Source organism: Furipterus horrens, unplaced genomic scaffold, assembly GCF_987537825.1.
Source record: "Furipterus horrens unplaced genomic scaffold, mFurHor1.1.pri manual_scaffold_7, whole genome shotgun sequence".
Lineage (NCBI taxonomy): Eukaryota > Metazoa > Chordata > Mammalia > Chiroptera > Furipteridae > Furipterus > Furipterus horrens.
The window spans coordinates 92,904,749-92,925,367 of NW_028327177.1; the positions used below are offsets into that span (position 1 = coordinate 92,904,749).

Below are 20,619 nucleotides of genomic sequence, written 5' to 3' on the forward strand. Positions count from 1 at the left end.
AGTATTTTTGTTTTCTTTGAATAAATACCCAAAAGTGGAACTGCTGGTAGTTCTATTTTTAATTTTTTTGAGGAACCTCCATCCTGTTTTCCACAGTGGCTACACCAATTTACATTCCCATCAACGGTCCACTAGGATTCCCTCCCCTTTTCTCCACATCCTCACCAACACATGTTATTTCTTATCATTTTGATAATAGCCATTCTAACAAGTGTGAGGTGATATCTCATTGTGGTTTTGATTTGCATTTCCCCCATGATTAGTGATATCAAGCATGTTTTCATATCTGTATGCCTTCTTTGGGAAAATGTCCATTCAGATGAACTGCCCATTTTTCACCCAGATTCTTTTTTTTGCTTAAGTTGTAAGGGTTCTTTATATATTTTAGATATTAACCACTTATCAGATATATGGTTCGCAAATATTTCCTCCCATTCAGTAGGTTGCCTTTTCATTTTGGTCATGGTGTCCCTTGCTGTGCAGAAAGTTTTGAGTTTGATGTCATTCCAACTTGTTTATTTTTACTTTTATTGCCCTCAAACTGTATACTCTTAATGTGTCATTTGTTGTATGTCAATTATACCTCAATAACATGGTTTTTTAATTAAAAAATTAAACACTTCTAAGTTCATATATTCAGGTGCCTGGGACATCAAGACCAAAGCCCCCTAGACAGGGGCTGCCAAACCACAACACGAAGACTTGACTTTGGCCATAATGCAAAGGTGTTCTTAGATTGCAAATCTCTCCTAACATTCATTCCTCTGTTGAAACATCCCTTACTATAGCTTTTTACTACTTCTGAGGGCAATACAATATTTCAGGAGTCTCTTGAGATATTCCCCTTGAGAAATAACTCCTTCACTTACACAAAAAGTAACTGACTAGAAGCTCAGGAAGGGGGGCAAATGTTTAAAGTTCTTTGCCTTTGAGAAACTCAAGCCTGCAGTGTTCACAAGCTACCCAATGGGAGGGGCCTTACATTCTAAAGTTATTAGCTCAGGAGTATCAACATATACTTAGGGAGTGGGAGGGAGAAATCCTGCTAAGTATGGATGTCTTTTGTGTTAATATCATCCTGACATTTGAGGATGATCTGTTTTCTTATAAGCTGGGCCCAAGCTTATCTTTAAAACAAACAAAAATATAAAAGTAGGTTACTTTTAACCCTTTCCCTTGGTTAAGCTCAGTAATACATTTACCAGCATAAATATTTTGGATACTTTTTATAAGGAAAATATTTCCAACAAACACACACATAAAAGGGAGAGTAGAAAAATAACACAATATAACCACCAATGCAACTGAAGAAATAAAATAATACAAAGAGTTGCAAAAGCCCCTCCACACGCACACCCCCCCTTCCCTAGGCAGCCATGATCCAAAGTTTGGTGATCCTTCTCATGAACAAATCTGCATTTCTATTACATTTGTAACAGTTTATATAACAATGTCATAGTGTATTATCTTCCTGCAATTTGCTTTTTCTGCTCTACGTTGTTTGTGAAACTGATACACTTGGGGATGCTGCCTGTGCCTGCAGGCATCCCCTTGGCCAAAGTCTGATTTCAGCCTCAGTTCCAGCGGCAGTTCTGTGCCAACTCAGATCACTTTGCAGGACAACCTACCAACTCAAGCACAAGCCTTGTCTTTTCCTTTTTACCCCAGCAGAGCTGACATGCATGGGCGCCCAGCCCGGAAACTCAAAAGAATTAATGCCACCACCATTGGGAACAGGAGCTGGTGGATCTCCAGCCTGCTGTCCTTTCTCCAGGTGGACAATTCCAGAGGCATTCTGCATACAAGAGGTACTTCTCAGGAGTTCCCAGCAGAACTGAGCCCCAGCTGCCCACAACAACACCCTTAATAATTCACCCTGATACTGGTGTCTCCTCCTTCCCTACCCTACTCACTGTCTATCCCTCCTGCTTCCTGGGATCACTTCCCACCAAAAAGTACCTCCACTTGGATGCAGGTTCGTGTGAACAGCCTACTCTCAGAACCAAAACTAAGCTGAGTTCTAATTTGTTCATTTGTATTGCTCAGCATTCCTTTATTGACATAATTCATTTTTTTAAAATATGCCATTTTTATGATGGAGTACTGTAAGAAATCAAGTTTTTAAGTGATATTTGATGACAGAAATTATCATTAAATGATAGAACATCAAACTATATACAGTCTATGCATATGTGTATAGCAAAATGAAAGGCAATATTAAAAATCCCCTTGTTATCTCTGGACAGTGAAACTATAAGCTAATTTTCCTCTTTTACTATTTTTATGCAATTTTCCCATTTATATGCAAAAACATACACAGTTGACCCTTGAACAGTACATGGGGGTTAGGGGTACTGACCCCCCACATATAACTTTTAACTCCCCCAAAACCTAACTTGTCCCTTGGTATCCACAGGGGGCTGGTTCCAGGACCCCCAGAGAATACTAAAATCCACAGATGCTCAAGTTCTCTATAGAAAATGGCACAGACCAACGCACTCAGTCAGCCCACTACATCCGTAGACTCCCAGTCACGAACGGAAAACAGTACATGTAGTTATTTTTTAAAATTACAAATAAATGGACCTGCTAACTAGGAAAAAATAACAAATGCTATACAAATATACAATTAACATCAGTAGTATTCCTACAATATATCAGCGTGGAGGACGTCCCATGGCAGGAGGGGGCGGGAGTGCCACAGGACTCCAAGGACCAGCAGAGGGTGTGGGCACAGCCCCTGTGTAAGGAACAGAGGGGCAGAGGGAGGTAGAAAGGTGCAGGAAGAAGCTTTGGATTAAGACACACATCTTCCTCATCACACTCCTCCTACTCCCCAAGGATATCTGTCCCCTTTTCTGGTACCACACCCCACACATACACAACAGGCCCACCCAACATCCTGCCTCAAAGAGTACTGAGCAGAGTTTGGATCTGCCTTCTCCACAGGATCTGTGGGCCTCCAGTGCAGTGACTCCACCCCCAGCACTGGAGAAGGCCTCACTGGTCTGAGGGCAATCCATCCCCCTTGCCAGGTGCTGGTTCAAAAATGCCATGTGATCCAATTCGGGTCAATGAGACATAAGGAGAGGTCTGTTGCCAGCTTCTGGGAAAGTTGTTCTTGGCTCACAAGGAATTCCAAAGGACAATCTCTCAACCTTGCAGGAACTCTCCACTGTGGGAAACCACAAGGGAATCAGCCCTAGGACCGACGACAGCCAGCGAGCTGAGACCCCAAGACCCTGGTCCTAGATGACATCACTGAGCTTCTGGATTCCAGAAACCCCTAGCCCACTCTGTGCACTTGCTCACATGAGCCCATCAATTTCCTTGTAGGTGAGCCAGTTTGGGGTCCCTTTCCTTGCAGTTGAAAGGGTTCTAACTGCCACCCCTCCTCGACTCCCACGCCAAGGCTCACTCCTCTTGCTGTCCACTTCACCCCGATCCAACCCATACACAATATCACAGGGGTCGAAGCAGCACCATTTGTCCCAAACTCCACATTTCTTCCGAATGGCCTGATACTGATCAGCATAATTGAACCTAACCCCAAAGCTGACATCCCCCTTCAACGTCACTCACCACCAGCCTGGAGTAGTCAAAACCTGACCCCTTCAATCAGAAATGTGTGGGACTGATTGCCTGTTAGCACTTCCTGAACGCTTCTGTGACAAGTACTTTATAGAGTTCAGCTCATTAATCTTCACACCCACTCTTTCAGGCAGAAACTATGATTATCACCAGTTTACAGGAGAGCACTGGGGCTCCAGAGAAATCATGTAACTCCATCCTAGGTCACATAGTAAATCCCAGATTCAAATCCAGAGCTGCCTGGCTCCCGAGTCCTCACTCTTAACCACAACTTCCCTCTCAGAAACCCAAGGGAAGCAGATGGTGCCCAAGGTTAGCAGATGGATGGAAAGTCAGATTCAGACTCATCCCACCACCTCAGAGACCACTCACTCCTGGAGACCAGCCTGAGACATTTCAGATGTATAATTTGCTTTACAGAAACTACAGGACATGATAATCAGAGAAAAAAATTAATGTTGTAAAGGGCCTATCAGGCATTTTGTTTTATCTTAACCATTTACAATTGGCATGGACTCCAAGAGAGCTCAAAACTCAAATCAGGCTTTAGGAAATAAGGCTGGTGGACCCTGATATAAGGGTTAAGATGGATCATCATCTTAACACCATAAGAAGAGCAATGATACAACTTTAATATATTTAGTTTCTCTAGAATCATTCTAGAATGAAACAGGTTTATTGTTCATTTCAAAAAAACAATAAAAATAAATCATTTTCTAAACAACCCCTACACACACATACATATACACACTCTCTTCACTTAACATTCAACTGCTCCTATGACCGCAAGCTCCCCAAAGTCAGTAACCCAGGTCAGTGACCAAGTCCAACCCCCTGTACCCTCCTTTCCTCGCTACCACAGCTCCTGACACTGGGTAAAGGCTTCACAAGTACTACTGACCAAGCACCTATGCATTACTATGCTGAGCTATTGGTGACCCTCTATCAGTCCCTCCGCATCACAGAGAGAACACTATTCTCTTTCCAAGTCTTTCTCAATCCCTCGGAGTAGGTCTGGGAGAACGGCTCAGCGTAGTGCTGGGTTACTCTGAACACCTCTCTACCTCTGTTTACTGTTCCTTTTAACCAAAAGAGTGGGTCTCTCACTGAGAACAGGCAACAGTGCTAGCTGGGATTTAACAGCACTGTTTTGGGTTTATTTATGGTTACCTCTGATTTGCCTAGTGACCGTTTTTCCATTATGATAGTGACACAAAGTCTCCTTTTCAAATACATTTGTTTTAAAAGTGAGTCAACTGCAAGCTGAAAATGTTAAGCAAAAATTAAATAGACAGCCATGGGATTATGGCAAAAATTATAATAGTGGTACCCTTACCAATGACTCAAATCTGGGAAACAGAGACCTCGGCCAGTTCTCCCATTTAACAGACGGGGAAACACGCTGCGAGAGGGAGGCAAGGCCTCTCCAAGGCGCCAATGACGGCAGAAGCAGGCCCAGGACTAAGACCCAGTGTCTGGGTCCTGCCATCCACCTGGGACCTGCAATCTGGCCAAATCCAATTTATGACGGGTGTTCTCAGGACCAGAAACTGAATTCCAGAAGCAGAGCAAGTTACCACCTGCTGATCAGACTGATAACACCTAACTGATGGTCAACTTTAATAGTTGGCAAAACAAACGTTACTGTGCAAATGTGTCCATTTGCCCTGTCACATGGAAACGGCAGCCAGGCTGACTAATTTCCTATCCTGAAAACATGACTATCTGCATTAGTTACTTACTCAAGTAAAACCCTCACAAATCCCCCCTTTGGGAAAGGTGCTGTGTGTTCCCTGCCCCCACAACAGACAACTTAAAAATGACACCCTCTAAAAGGCTGCAGTATGTGGCATGTGGCCTAAACAAGGGAACAGCCACCAGCTTGTCTTCAAAAGGCGACTGAGGGAAGCAGGCAGTTACACAAGACACAGACAGATCCCTTTGGCCCAGCACAGCTAGGACTGGCATACCCCCGAAAAGAACTGAGAATGAGGCACTGCCCCACCCCCCAACTTCCCTCATCCCTTCTGGTCTCAGGAGCCACAGATTTTGCTGTTGCCAGCCTCCTCCAGTCACCCAGGCCCAGCAACCTTGATGCTGTTTGTGACCCCAGGGGTCCAGTTTCCAAGCACTACTGTAAAAACATCATCACCACCTGTGACGGGAGGCTAGCTAGTATTGGGTTTAAGACCACACCCAGGGCAGCAGAAATACTGGCAGGTGGTACAGGTAGCCCCACCAGGATGATCCCAAATGTCAAAGGGCCAGGACAAAAAGGGAGACAAAGCAGTGCCCTGGGCCAAGGCAGGGACAAGCCAGTCTCAAGGGGGTGGGGGGAGGGGGGGGCGGGGGGCGGGGCCGGGGTGGTGGGAGCAGCTGGTATAGTCAGTCCCCTTTGTTCCAGATTTAAAGTACAGAAGGCAGTCAGCCCAGCCTCACCTCTAGCATGGCTGCTCCCGCTTCAGCCTCCTTCATTAAGACCGGAAAAGGGTAAATGGAAGGTGTGGGGCTTCATAATAATAACGCTGATGCTAACACCACAATAGCAGCAGCTGTCATTTACTGAGCACATGGCCAGGTGCTAAGGGCTTTAGATGCACATTCTTTTTACACCTTAGAACTCAGTAAGGCAGATCATTTTATTATCACATTTTGCATACAGAACACAGGTTTCTAGAGCTGAAAAAGCTGGCTGTGGTCAGCCAGCTCTCAAGGGGCAGAGCCAAGGCTCAGACCCTTGAGCAAGCACATTACCTAGATGGTGGTACAGCCACTTCCATGAAAGCAAAACCAAGAAAGAAAGAAATGGGAAGAAAGGAGATTCTAAGAGACAAAAAGAAAGGATTGAAGAAAGAAAGGAGGGGCAAAGGAGCTAGTGAAAAAAAATAGATCCATTAGTCAAAAAAAATAGGTCCATTAAGTCAAACGGGAGAAAAGGGAAAATAAGGGAAGACAGTAGTACCTGCCCTGGGTGGGTGCTCAGTTGGTTGGAGCACTGTCCCATGCACCAAAAGATTGCAGGTTCAACTCCCAGTCAGGGCACATACCTAGGTTGTGGGTTTGAACCCCAGTCACGGAAGTGTACGAGAAGATACCAACCAATTTTTCTCTCTCGCGTCAATGTTTCTCTCTCTCCAAAATCAATAATAAAAATATCCTTGGTGAGGGAAGAAGGAGGAGGAGGAGAAGGAGGATGAAGAGGAGAAGAATAATAGCACCTGTTTTCTATCCTCAAAGGAAGCATGGCCAGAAAACCAGGAAATGCCACTGGCCCATGGTTCCTACCTGATAGCTACTCAAAAACCCAGGTTACATCTTCTAAAAACAGCCCATTAGGAATGAGGTATCCTTGACCAATTTCTGCATATATTTCCACTCACCTCTTCCCTTCCAAAATACTTAGGTCACTTCTTCCTCCAACTCTGAGGGGGCACCACAGGTCCAGAATTTGGGGGGTAGGGGGGTGCAAGGAAGAAAGGCAACAACCAGCATCATGAGGCACTTACTGTCTGCTGAGGACCGGCCCAAAGCTTCACAAAGACTATAGTATTTAATCTTCAATGCCACTGTGAGTCAGGCACTATTACAGCCTGAGACACTGAACCTCAGAGAGATCAAACAACTTGCCCCAAGTCTCCCAGCTAGTAGTAGCAAGGGTCTAACTAACCCATACTCTTAAGCACACTCAGTGAGCGGCTCAATCCATCCAAAAGTGGTTTCTATTCCACTGCCTTTGCCTCAAACAAGGTCAAGCTAAGAGGATTCCATGCAGCTGGTGTCCTGAAGGCTGTTGAGAAAATGAAGTCTCCAAAAAAAATCAATACCATAAAGACCTTGGGGTCTTCTAAAAGTTCCCATTATGGACAAGGGTGAACTAAGCTGCCCAACTACCATTATGCTAGGGACATACTGAAATATATTTAAAGTGCAATGGAGCTGAAAAACTAAAAGGTAAATGAATTTCTATGCTAGTCTAACCAAGAGACAAGGTCACAATAGTTACTAAACATAATAACTATTAATAAGAGACCCTGGCAGTGCCAATAAAAGTTGGTCCTGAAAACTTTTAAGACAGAAAGTGGCTGGAATACTCCCATTTCGTGGTTCACCAACACATATTTCTAGACCAAGGGAGACTTGCAAACCACAATGAGCCTCAGCTAAGACCTCCAATTTTAATGCTGTCCACAGCTCAGTAATAACTCAAGAATGAATCTTGTTACAACCATTAGTATGACCAAAATGATATCACAAAACATTTCTAATCAACAGTCTTTTTCCTGAGAAAATGCACCTCCCCCTTCCCAATCGAATCAAAAGGCAGCTATAAGCAAACTCCCTAAAAGAAGAGATCGGTTAAGATTCTTCACAGGTGAAGTATTTTTAATTTGTATTTCTTTATGTTCTCACAATTATTTTTAAAAGGAACTACAAGTGAAACTTTTTAATGTCGAAAGAAGAAAAAAACCTCATTAGAAGTGAATTTGGAAGGCATGCAGAACAGATGGCTTTCCCTGGGGGATTAAAATCTCAGACAAGGGTGTGAGTAATAGTCTGCTACAGGCTCACTGGCCGATGTGGGCGTGCCTCAGTTTCCTTGTCTGTGTAACGGGGATTAAAACAATAACTGAATCTCAGGGTGCCAATGAGGTTTCTCTTAGCTATTATTGAAATGCACTTACCACAATACTTGATACTAGTGGGTGCTCAATATATATTCACTATTATTAACAAAACTATTGCCATGATTATAATGAGTCTCAGTGGCTTCCGTTTATGTTCATTTTCTGATCCTCATATGGCAACTTGGAAAAGGCCTTATCCTCTAACAGTTAGAGCAAATCATAGATGTTCAGAAAATGACTATGAAGTTCCCTGAGTTCTTTAAGTTCAGCATCAGTTCCCAAAATGAGGTGTTTACTGGATCCCCTGGCCTAGTTGTTCACTACACTGAATTCCCATTTCACACGATAGGCTGCAACAGACCACTGTTTTGCATTTTCTGAAAGTAAATATATTAAAAGCAAATCGATGTACCAGATTTATTATTCAACTCACCTATGCCAGGCTCAGAGCCACAGAGGTGAGCAAGAGTTACAGGGCCTGCCCCTGGAGCAGTCATGATCCAGGGGAAAACAAGACAGGCAAATCAGGAGAGCAATACAGCTCAGCGAGCTTTGGGATGGCATGGCACAGACTGTGGTGCCCAGAAGAGGGCCTCAAGCCTTCCAGCCTCAGATGTAACACCGCATGGATCTCAAACAAGAATGTCAAGGAAAAATAAGGATAGGAGAAGCAATTACGGTAAGAGATACCTGCCCAGCAGGAAGTGTAACATGACACCTGGATCATTTCCTGTAAAGGACTCCTGATCAGAGAGGCATTTCCCCGGAGGCCAGTCAGCTTGCCTCCTTTAGTGGAGATAAGGAATGTGACAAGCCACTGCCCCAGTGCTTGCAAGCCAAGATCCACCAAGGCTCCTCCTTCTCAGAACTCTTCCTGGGTTCTGCCCCTTAGTGGCTGGCAGCTTCACTGAGGGGCCCCCAAGTTGCCCTGCCCCTCCACCACCACCCCCCGCAGCACATCCATGATCTTCCAAGCTCCGCCTCTTCCGACGAGAAATCTTATGAACAAAACCCAGAACTCTGTTCAATTAACAGAACCGGCAAATCACAAAGGTATTTTGGGGTCTGAGCCCCAGACTTCTTCAGCACCTGAAGTCCCTTGGGGGCAGGGCCTGCCCCAGACCTCTACTTCCCTCCACCCCAGGGAACAATCACTTTGTTCTTGAGCAAGAAACACCAGGCCCAGTTTAGCTCCCGCACATAATTCTTGTTTTCCCGAAATATCTGATAAGTCACTTCTGGGAGATAGAGGGGAAACAGGGTGATTCACACAAGCAGTGCAGTACCAGCATGATGAGAACTTGATTATTTTCTTGGGGGAGCGGGGGAGATGGAGGAATCTGATTTTGGCCATGGAGAATCCTTTCATACCCCAGCCTCCATGGGAGGCCGCCCCTCTGCCTGGGTCACAAGCAGCATGTGGCCGCAAGTAACACCATTCCTGTTTCTCAGAGGGAAAGCTGACTGATGCCTGCCTTTTTTAATCTCAAAACCTGAATTTATGGGCCACAGCAAATTTACGTAGCCCCTGCCACAAATCTCCACCCATTTCCCTATAGCTCAAAAGCCAAAATTCCACACTGTGTTCCAAATAATTCCAACCTCTTTGGTTGCCTTTATATCTGAACGGAAATTCCAGAAAAGTTGTCTGGCGTAGCAAAAGCTGACCAGCCTTATGAAAATACTCAGAAAGGTGACCCATTTAGTCAAAAGAGCTTTCAGATCTCCATGAGAAAAGGAATTCATGCCAGCATAAAGGGCCTTCTGAGAGGGAGAACAGGAGTGTTGTGTTAACGCCCAGACCTTTCAACAAGCCAGCCCTGCGATTGCTGGGGAGCTGAGCACTGAGTCAACCGGCCAGCCAGACCAGCTTTCTCTCTCAGAACTGCTGCAAGGAGAAGCCCTCAGGGACACAAGTTCAGCTCTGGAGCACACTGTGGTCCACAGCAAGGGGCCTGCCCACAAGGATCCTTGAGGAGGAGCAGGCAGTGGCTCGCCACCTTGCATTGGACAGGCGGCTGCTTGTGCCAGAGCTGATAGACTGATAAAGGCCATGTGCCAGCCAGGAAAGAAGGGTTCTGCTCACATGCAGACAGCACCCAACACATTCTCCACCTGTTAATGTTAAAAGGTAGCAAAGGAAAGGATGTGGGGTAAGGTCATTTCTGAGAGGACAGCTGTACCAATGGCAGCTTTCAGAAAGGGTCAGTCTCCTGGCAAAGCTGGGAGATCCTTGCCCCCAAGCAGTATGGTCTGTGAATCCCACAGGACTGCAGCCAGGGGCACCTCCTCCTCACCTCTGGCTTTCAGGCTCCCCAAAGCAGCCTTCAGCTTGCCCCTACTGTACAGACCCTCAGTGAAATCACTGCCCCTGGAAACCAAACAAAGGCAGGGAAAGAACCAGAGAGGTGTCTCCAGAACAGGAGAGAAGGCCCCATTAAAGTTCTAAGGTGTTGGAAAAGAAAAGGCAAATGAGCCAAAAAAAATGTCTTTTATAGTAGGAAAGTTCACATTAATTTAATTCAAAGGAGTCCAGTTTCAAGTAAAATAAAAACAAAACTGAAGCCAGTGTAAAGTCTCTCACTACAATATATCTATGTTACTTTACAAGTGTGGAACTTTGACGTTAACAAATACAGCCTGATTCAGGCAAGCATCGTGCCTGGCATGTGAAGTGACGCAGATCTGAGCCTCAGTCTTCTCATTATAAAATGGAAATAGATATAAAGCTACTCACTTTGCAGGGTTCATAATGAGGATTAGAACTAATGAAGGTAAGGCACTCAGGGCAATGCCTGGCAGGCAGTAGGCATGGGAAAATGCGGGATATTATGTCAGAGGGTGGGCGTGCACTCCTAGACATTCAGTACACAAATGGCATCATCAGTGGGATTTGCTACCAAGAACAGTCAAGGAATATGCAGGAGAAAGACAATGTCCTCCTTGCCAAGCTCTCTACTGAGCCAGGTTTTGATGGGGGAAGGGAGGAAGCCAGACGCTCTGTCAAAATAATTCAGTCTTATGGCCAGCCTTGACTAAGTGAAAAACCAACCTGCTTCCTTGCTTATAGTTAGGACAAGAAAATCGTGACCAAAGACATTTACTGCATAGGGGCTGGTCAAAAGGGGATCAGGAAAGGCAAATGATATTTGGTAAATTTTGTAATCAGACAATGACGTTAGTAGAATCAAACAGTCTGCAGAAGAGGTGAAAATCACCTATCTATAACTTCTCAAAGGAATACATTTAAGACAACTGCTGTAAGGCTCTTAAAAGGGGAGCAACTTAATAAAACAGATCAGTATTTTTCCTGCCAAAAAAAAAAGAAATTATGATACTAAGTGGGCATAATTAAAATACCCAATAGTTCCATCCTTTATAAAATATAGACCTAGTCTCTCCTACTGTTTTATCTTAGTCATAAAGAGACCCATTTGGTTTCCTAATCATTTTTCCCAAGAAGCTCTCTCCCTAAACATGCACTCAATTTCCCAAGAAAAGTGAACTAGGCACCTTAAAAATACAAGGCCACTTCCGAAGCCCCAGAAGAAAAAAAGTGCTATTGTTTATTATACAACAAGCTGAGCCAATCTGGTGGTTATTGAGCATGCTTAATGAATAACTGGATTTACAACAGTAATGTAACTTGGCTTCTAGTAGAATGACAGGCAATTTTAATCATTAGAAGAGCAGGAGATAACACACATTTAGATTGAAATGGGTCATTCTATTGGATTTATTTATTTGGTTCAAATTATTGTTAGAAGAAGGGGTTATAATTATAGATCCAGCTCCTTAACTGAAGGTAACTAAAGATGAAAACTAAATGCAGAATAGCAATATGGGGGGGAAGGCCTCCAAATAGGGGGTACATGCACCCAAGGGCACACAAGATAAACCACAAGAGCACAGGAAAAATCAGATCTTATATTTAGATTTGCCATCTAAAAAGAAACTAAGCTTTACTAGTATTTAATATATAGACTGACAGCAGTATATATAGCTTACAAATACTATACACATATAAGGAAGGCGCACATTCACAAATTTTTACTGAAAGAAATGACTGAAGCAACACTTGATCCATTTCAGCTGAGTTCATCTACCCCTCCCCAAGATCATTCAGGAAGATGTTCTGATGGCAGCCTTCACAGCCTCAGGAGGCCCTTTGTGAGCTAGCCGCTCCCCCGCCCCCATCTCCACCACCCATGACTTCCACCTGACACACTCTTCTACTCCTGTGCTCACCTGGTTAATTGTTCGCCTGCCTAATTCTAGTCAGACTTTAGGTCTCAGTTTACTTGGCCCTTCCACCAGGAGCCCTCCAGGCTCTCACTCCAGCTTGAGAGAAGGTGCCCCTCCTCATCTTGATGCTCACTACTCACAGCTGGTCCGAAGACAGCTGCAACTGGAAGCTGGCTGCAAGTGCAGAACCCCAGCCGTCATCCGTGACCTCCTGAAGTGGACCTACATTTTTAAGTCTCCAGGTGATTTGTGTTTGCCTGAAAGTCTGAAGACACTCCCTGGCTGCATGCGTCTCCTCCACGCTGAGCAACATGCGACGCAAGCCAGGGACATGACTCTCATTATTCCTGTGGCGCTGCAGTCAGTCTTTCATATCCGTTGAATGAAGAAAGGAGGAATAAAAGGGTCTTGAGAGGTATCTTCATCAAAGGTTCTAAGCTGAAGGCAACAGCTAACACACCAAATGACAGCATAGCGCAGGACTGGCCAAAGACTAGACAGCAGACAAGACAAAGTCCAGGACTTCAGTTCAAAAACACAGTAATATTAATGATAACGCCAATATTTGATTAGACTCTATCTTAGCCTAATCAAATATTGGGTTGGCCAAAAAGTTCGTTTGGTTTTCTTCCCCGTAAGATGGCTCTAGTAATGCTTAGTTTTATTTAACTTCATTTGAAACAATTTTTTTAGATTGTATTGTGACAGCTGTCATATCAATGTATATTAAAAAAAAAACTTATCAAAATTGGTGAATTTTTGTGTAGCCATTTTAATATTGAAGATGGAAGAAAACAGGCAACATTTTCAGCATATTATGCTTTATTATTTCAAGAACGGTAAAAGTGCATCTGAAACGCAAAAAGATTTGTGCAGTGTGTGGAGAAGGTGCTGTGCTGATCAAATGTGTCAAAAGTGGTTTGTGAAGTTTCCTGCTGGAGATTTCTCACTGGATGATGCTCCATAGTCTGGCAGACCAGCTGAAGTTGATAGCAATCAAATCAAGACATTAACTCAGAACAATCAACATTATATACCACGTGGGAGATAGCCAACATACTCAAAATATGCAAGTCAATAAAGGTGAAAGTAAAAATGTGTCTTTTATTTTACAGGAAAAACTAAATGGCCAACCCAATGTAATGCTCCTACCAACTCTAAGATAGGAATTATTATTTTCCTCTGTTTTACAGATGGGGAAACAGGCTCAGAAGGGTTAAGGCAGGAGACCAGAGTTGTAAGTCTGTAGGAGGCAGAAAGGGGATTAGAAACCTGGCAGCCTAGCTTCAGGCCCTTACCCTGAATTCTGCTGTATCTAGCATAGCCTAGTAATGTGCTGACCTGGAGGCCACTTACAGAGAAAGCAGGGTGACATGGTACCCCTGACCATGGAGCCACTGCAGGCAGGGCCCAAAGGCTCAGAGCCCAAGCCATCCTCAACTAACCAGTGACACACACCTAACCAGTGACACTCGCCTCACAGCACAGAACCAGGACCCTGGGCAGGGAGGTTGGGAGTGCTGCCAGACGTAATTTGGCTCCAAATCAAAGCCCTCCTTTAGCACAGACTCTCCAAGAATGAAGGCGGCTGCTGACTGGCATGCTGGCTCCGCTGTCGCTAGGAGTCCACAGAGGCCCAACAGCCATCTGGAAGTGATTTGGCGCAGAGATTCCTGAACGGGGTGGGAGGTTGGAATGACCAGCCACCCAGAGCTCCCGTCCAGCTCTCAGAAACAAAGCTGGTGTGAATGGGCCTCAGAGGCAGCCATAACATAACCAGGGGTCAACCCCGTCCAAGGAGGGGGCACCCTCTGGGCAGTCCATAACCCTATAATAGCAAATGGAATTAGCACTAGCCAACCAAGCTGGTCTCCCTAGGGCGGCACAGATTTTAAATGTCCTTTCAGTGGGCACACTCTCCAGAGTGATTTCTGAGACTATTATTGGACAGCACCTGATTTAGTTAACAAACACTCACATAGCACTTACTGTGGGCCACAAATTGTTCTGAGCACTTTTTAAAATGTTAACATGTTTAATTTTTATCAGAGGTAGGTATTGTCCCCATTTTAGTGATAAGAAAACCAAGGCATGGAAATGTGGGAAGTGTCTTAATAGCTACTTAGTAGCAAGTGGGCTTTGAACCAATCATTGCTCTTAACTACTACATAAAGAGCCACAGGGGACACTAATGTGTTACTTTGTTGGAAAGGGCCCCAAACTTGTTAATTCTGACAAAGCATGCTATTGTGCTTACTTTTTAAGCATTCTCTGGGTCTGAACAACAATGGCTAAAAGACACACTGGCATTTGCTAGGTAGTTCAGAAAAGAGTAGAATTTAGAATTATTTGTACATTATTTCATTGGGACAAAAGGAAGGAAGAGGAGCTGAGTGACACAGTAACCCACCACCCTGGAAACTTAGCCCAGTTACCCAGGGTTTGGGGAACACACACACACCCGCCTGCTCTGGGGCGCTGGCCTGGCACTTGAGGGTAAGACTGCATCCTCTGAAAAGGAAAAAAATTTCTTTTTTTCTAAAGGATCAAACCAAAACACACCACCCAAACTTCTAGGCAGCCTTGCTTGTCACTCCTGGGCTGGGAGACCCTTTTTTCTCCAAGTTGGCCGGGCTGCCCAACATCAGAAAGGTTTTTGGAAAAACAAGGAACTAAAACTGCCAGCTCTGGCAGACAAATAGAATTAAAAATGCTGAGGCCTCACTATGAACTGCCCAGGATATAACAAGAAACTGAAGAAAATCTTTAACTTTTGGGTGGAGCCTAGGATGGGCCCACCTTACAATGAATCACAAATGTGAATCAACAGCCAAGCCTATATTTCAGTGAACTCTAAGCAGAAAAGTCACAGTCCTCCAGAGGCTTTGGACCTTCCCTTATCTCAGAGCTGGGTGCCTGTACACAACTCTAATGACTCCCACAATGTATACTGTTGAGTGATCCAAATCATACAAAACTCTGTATTCATTCAAAGATACCTTCCCAGATTCTGGAGTAAAACACCATCCACTGGGTAGCAGAAAAGCTCCCACCACCTCCACCCCACCCCCTAAAAAACAGTGAAGGCAGGGCAGCCGTTCCTAAATAAACGAATTCACCTGAACACAAGATGTAAGATGCAAACTGATTCTGCTCCCCTCCCAACATGACACTCATCTCATGGGTCCCTCCTCACAGTTCAGAGGACTGTCACTCACCAAAAGCCTTGAGATCCCTTCTTTGTTCAAAGCCTGCAGCTCCAAGTGCGGGTGTACAGCCACTACCCCAACATCCCAGACTTAAAAACAGTGTCACTGGGGCTCTCTGGTCCAGGGAGAGGGGCTATATTTTACTTGTCTTTGACACTGGAAGGCAGGTCAGTGAAGGCTCAATTTCAACATCTGAACAGATCTGGGTTCTAGTCACCATTTACTAGCAGGGTGATCTTTGCTAGTTATTTCACTTCTGTTTCCTCATGTTTAAATGGAGACAATAATACTAACATAAATCACAATTATAATAGCAACCATTTCCTAAGCACTAGGTCAGGACTGTGGCAAGCCCTCAAGCCTCCCCATGACTTGCTAAAGCAGGTTATAGACAAGGAAAGCACTGGAGAACTCCAGGAGGTGACCAAAGGGGTGATCAATGGAACATACATATCGTGACCCCAAATTGGAGCAAGGGTCATAGACAGCACAACAGCAACACAGCATAAGCAGTAAATACTTAAGCTGGATGTGACTTTTTTCTGAAGGGCTATTACCCAGGACAATCCCAGGAGCAAAAGCAAGTGGCCTCAGGCATCACCACCACAGGAGTCCTGGCACTTGACCCTCCCTGCTTCCCATTTGTCTCCAGAGGCTGAAAAACCTGTTTGCCTTTCGGGGAGAGCAACCAAACAGCCAATGACAGGAATCACAAAGGGTCCCACCCTTTGACCCAGGAATGCCACTTTGGGGAATATGATCCAAGAAATAATTTAGAAAAATAAAATAAAATAAGACAATGTAACTTGTGGTGGGAAGAGGTCCACAGCAAGAAGCTGCCAATGGCCCACAGGCCCACAACAAGGGAAGAGGAGGTTAACCCTAGAATGTCAGGACAATGGAAGGCACTAGGGCCTGGGTGGGCTCACGAAAGAAAATCATGAGGGTTAGGTAGAAAACTCTAAGGAACAAGATAAAGTCTAGAATGAGACCCCCAAGTTCAGGGCACGGATGGGAAGCCATGCTGGCAGCAGCTGCAATCTCTGTAAATTAGGCAGTCCAGGATTTTCTGCTGCTGTGGCTTGGGTTTTTAGTTTTGTTTTTTCTTTAAAGAGATTTCATGTCATATTTGGATACTCCTGGTTTACTTTGAGTTTCTTTGTTCAGTTAATTAAATAAATACATATTTTTAAAACAAAGAAGAGGGGATCCAAGTTGAGCCCAGCCAGGCCTTGATATTCCTCAGAGCAAAAGTTTCTGAAAAGGAAAGACTTCTTGGAGAATTCTGAGGTTCTCTCTCCCAGTCATAGAAGATGGGCCCAAAAGGAAAACAAGAGCCCCCCGGCTTCCCTCTGCAGAGAAGCCACCCTTCATGAGAAGGCTGACTGGGTGGTGGCAGCTGCCTAGACCCAGGAAGAAGCCCTAGCTGCCAGAACAGGTGTGGGGGAGGGAGAGAGTGAGAAGGGAGGAGACTCAGCCTAGAGGGAACCCCTTTCACACTGGAGACAGTCTCAGCAGCCACACCCACTCCCCTTTCAATCTGTAATGATGGGCACAATAAGGCCTGGTTTCCTCAGGAAGAGACCCCAGACCCAGGTCTGGGCCAGCTCCTCTCTGGCAAGCAGTTCACCTGGCAGAACGTACATAATGTAGGTACACACACATTGTCTGCACACACACGCTCCCCCTCTTTGCACACATATGGCCCCTATACACACATGCTGTAGGACAGCCCATAGCCTGAGCAGCCTTGTGACCTTCCTGGAAGCCCAGGTCTTAGTGGGGGGCCTCACCCTCATTCTTCCTCCCCAGCTCAGGAGGAGGGAAATCCAGCACTGACTCCCTCCCTCTTTTCAGGAAGACCTTGGCGTGGGGAGGGCAGGGAGGTGAAAGCAAAGTCTCCCTTAATTGTCACCCACTTCCTTCAATTCTCAGCTGGACCCTCAATACTTCCATGGCTTGGGGAAGTCATTTGGTCCTCCGGACCCACTTGTTTGTAAAATGGGTCCCACGACACCCCAACTTACAGGATGTGTATGGGCTGGGATAACCAGAAGGCTGTTGGCACACAGCTCACTAGTTTGGGGTCCCCCTACAAAGCAACAGTTCCCACTACCACCACCATATCTAAATTGCAACTTCAGCAGCGAGTGCGGTGCCAGGCTAGAGCCGAGTTGGGAGCGGAGCTACCAAGGGCGACACACCCCTCAAGGTTCCCTTTCCCACCTCAAAGTCTACACCCATTCCAGAGTCAGTGGGGGAGGGTACCACCAGGTCCTGGTCTCCACCTGGGCGGGGAGGTGCTAGGCTCAGAGAACGGTCCCTCCCCAGGTCTTCTCCCCTGGCCTTTGAGCCAACGCCCATTGGAGGTGGCCGAGCGCACCAGCCTGGGCGCAGAGGGGCAAGCGCTCCGGGGAGCAGTGGCCTAGGGCCCAACTCCCGGGGACACGGAACCAGAGGTTTCCAGCCCCCCACCTCCGGCAGGGGCACCTCAGGTGCAGAAAAATGACACAGACTCGCCGCTCCCAGTGCGGCCCCAACCCAAGTTCTCAACCCACAGCTTTCCAGAGACGCACTGCCGGAACGCAAGGCGGGGAGCACTGCGGACAGCTAGCACACGAGGTCGCAGCTCAGGGGGTGGCACCACGGGGGCCTAGGTCCTGTGTCCCCACAACCCCGGGAGACGACGCCCCCCGGCCGTGGCGCGCACACCCAGGCTGGGGCGGCTGAGTGTAGTGGGGGCGCGCCGCAGGGAGCCCCCCAGGCTTCCGCAGGGGCGCACGCGCGGGGCAGGGATGGTACACCAGCCGGAGCCAGGCCAGGCCCGGCCAGGGCACTCACCGATGGACACGAGCTTGATATTCTCACGGTCTAGGAACTCGAGAGCCACGGACACGTTCTCGAGCTGCATCTGGCGAAAGGTGGGCCGCTGGTGGTACTTGCGGTACATGCGCTTCTGGCTGAGCACCTCGAGCAGCGCGATGAGCCGCAGCCCGTCGCTCAGGTCGGTCTGCAGGTTCCCAATGCGTTTGTTCACGCATTTGAGGTGCTCGTTGCACCAACGCGTGAACGTGTTCTGCTGGATCTTCTTCCACGGCGCGTCCTCCGCCAGGTCCTTCTCGGTTACCGGCATCCTGGCGGCGGGGAGAACGCAATGAGCAGCGAGCTGCCGGGGACTAACGTCTGAAGGCCCAAAGGCCGAGGCAACGAGAACCAAAGCAGAGGGGGAGTGGGACTCGAACTCGCTGCTATCGGAGCCGCGGCAGAAACTGCTCTGTGGCCGCCTGCTCTTGGCCGCGCGGGGCGTCTGGCCCCGCGCCTGCGCACTGAGCAGACCCGCCCCGAAGCCCCGCCCCGTCCCACCCTTCTGGCTTGAGTTCCCGGGCCACGGTCGCCCCCTGCCGCAAAAAACGGGCACTGCGCCCCACGGCCTCCAAGGCGTCCTGGAACCCAGCGCTCTGTGCTCAACGCCTCCGGGAAAGGAAGCTAGGAGGGAAACGTCCGCTATTAAGGAGAAGGTCACCTGGTAGTCGGTAGTGCCAGAGTGCGGGGACGTGCGGAGGTGGAGAGTTGGAGAGAATGGGCGGCTCCGGAGGGGCGGGTCATGGAAGAGGGACCTGTGGGGATGGTATTTTGTTCACCTGTAGGTTTTATATTGAGCTCCTGCAGTGTGCCAGGCACTTGTGTTAGGCACTGGAGAACACCGTGAAGGAAAAAGACATTCTATTATTCATATTAATTAAACGCATATGAATTATATATGTTATCTTTCATAGCATTTATTGAGTGCCTGCTGTTCCCGGCCCTCTTAGCACCTGTGAACCGATGGTGACAACAAAAAACTTATTCCTTAACCTTGAGGAGTTCATGGACTAACGGGAGAGAAAAGTACAAATGAACAGTCACAAACAGCTTAGTAGTAGTAGTAGAAGAAATGAACAGTAATTTGCTATGTATATATTAGTTTCCTAATGCTGCTGTAACAAATTACCAAAACTTTGTCTTAAAAAATCACAAATGTATTATCTGTGAGTTCTGTAGCTTAGTGAGCTAAAATCAAAGTACTGGCAGGATGCATTCTTCTCTGGAGGCTCTAGGCAAGAATCCATTTCCTTGACTTTCCCAGCTTCTACAAGCTTCCTGCATTCTTTGGCTGTGGCCTCTTCCTCCATTCTTCAAAGCCAGCAACGGCAGCCGAGTCTCTCACGCTGTCACCTCTCTGGTTCTCCAACCTCACATCTCTCTCTAACTCTCATAAGAACTCTGTGATTACATTGGGCCCAAGCAGTTTCTTTGGTATTGGCCCCATTTGACAAGAGTTAACTGAGGTAAAGTGACTAGCTCAGGGCACACAGCACAAACAAGACTGGAATTCAGGTCTGTAAGAGAAGCCCTGGGTGCCCCTGGCTCAAGAAAGGATACCTAACCCAGGGTTGGGGGAGGGGAGTCAGGGCAGGCAGGCTTCCTGGAGGAAGACGGGTTTAGCAGGATAGAGGATGAGGGCTTCCAGCCCAACACTTTCCTAAGAGAAGCCAGCAGATTATGGCTGTACCATTCAGTAACAGCTTATTTGCATACAATGCTGAAGTGATTTGTTCAGACAAACTGCCTCACTCAGTGGAAGTGCTCAGAACAGGCTGGGGGTGTAGGGAGGGGGAGGTTGGCACAGGTAGTATATTACCTGGCCCTAGCCCTGGCCCATTCATTGTAGGAACACAATAACTATTTGAAGGCTTATCCCCCTTCTTGGTGATTAGGTGAAGAGATTTGCTGGAGGTCATCTGGTAAGGACTAGACAAAGCTGGGTTTGAACTTGGGTGTAACTCCAAAGTCTGCACTATGCCTAAGTGCCTGCTTGGTGTTCAGCCCTTTGTCTTTACAACCTGAGCGGCAGATTCACTAGAGGCAGTGTTGTAACTTTCCCTTCCCCTATGTCCCAGGCTCCTGGT

The 20,619-nt window shown here is 46.6% G+C and overlaps 1 protein-coding gene across 5 annotated transcripts in view; it reads right to left on the reverse strand.

Annotated features, from left to right (window-relative positions):
• FLNB (filamin B) overlaps window positions 1–18,969 on the reverse strand; it is a 142,132-nt gene extending 123,163 nt beyond the window's left edge. For 4 of the 5 annotated variants that reach the window (XM_090283944.1, XM_090283942.1, XM_090283941.1 and 1 more), the window contains exon 1: window positions 18,512–18,968. In XM_090283944.1, coding sequence (XP_090140070.1) covers window positions 18,512–18,803 — 292 coding nt within the window. In that variant the 5' untranslated portion in view covers window positions 18,804–18,968. Of the gene's footprint in view, window positions 1–18,511 lie in introns of all 5 variants that reach the window. The other variant, XM_090283939.1, reaches the window with a different exon arrangement.
• Between the last annotated feature and the right edge of the window lie 1,650 nt (window positions 18,970–20,619).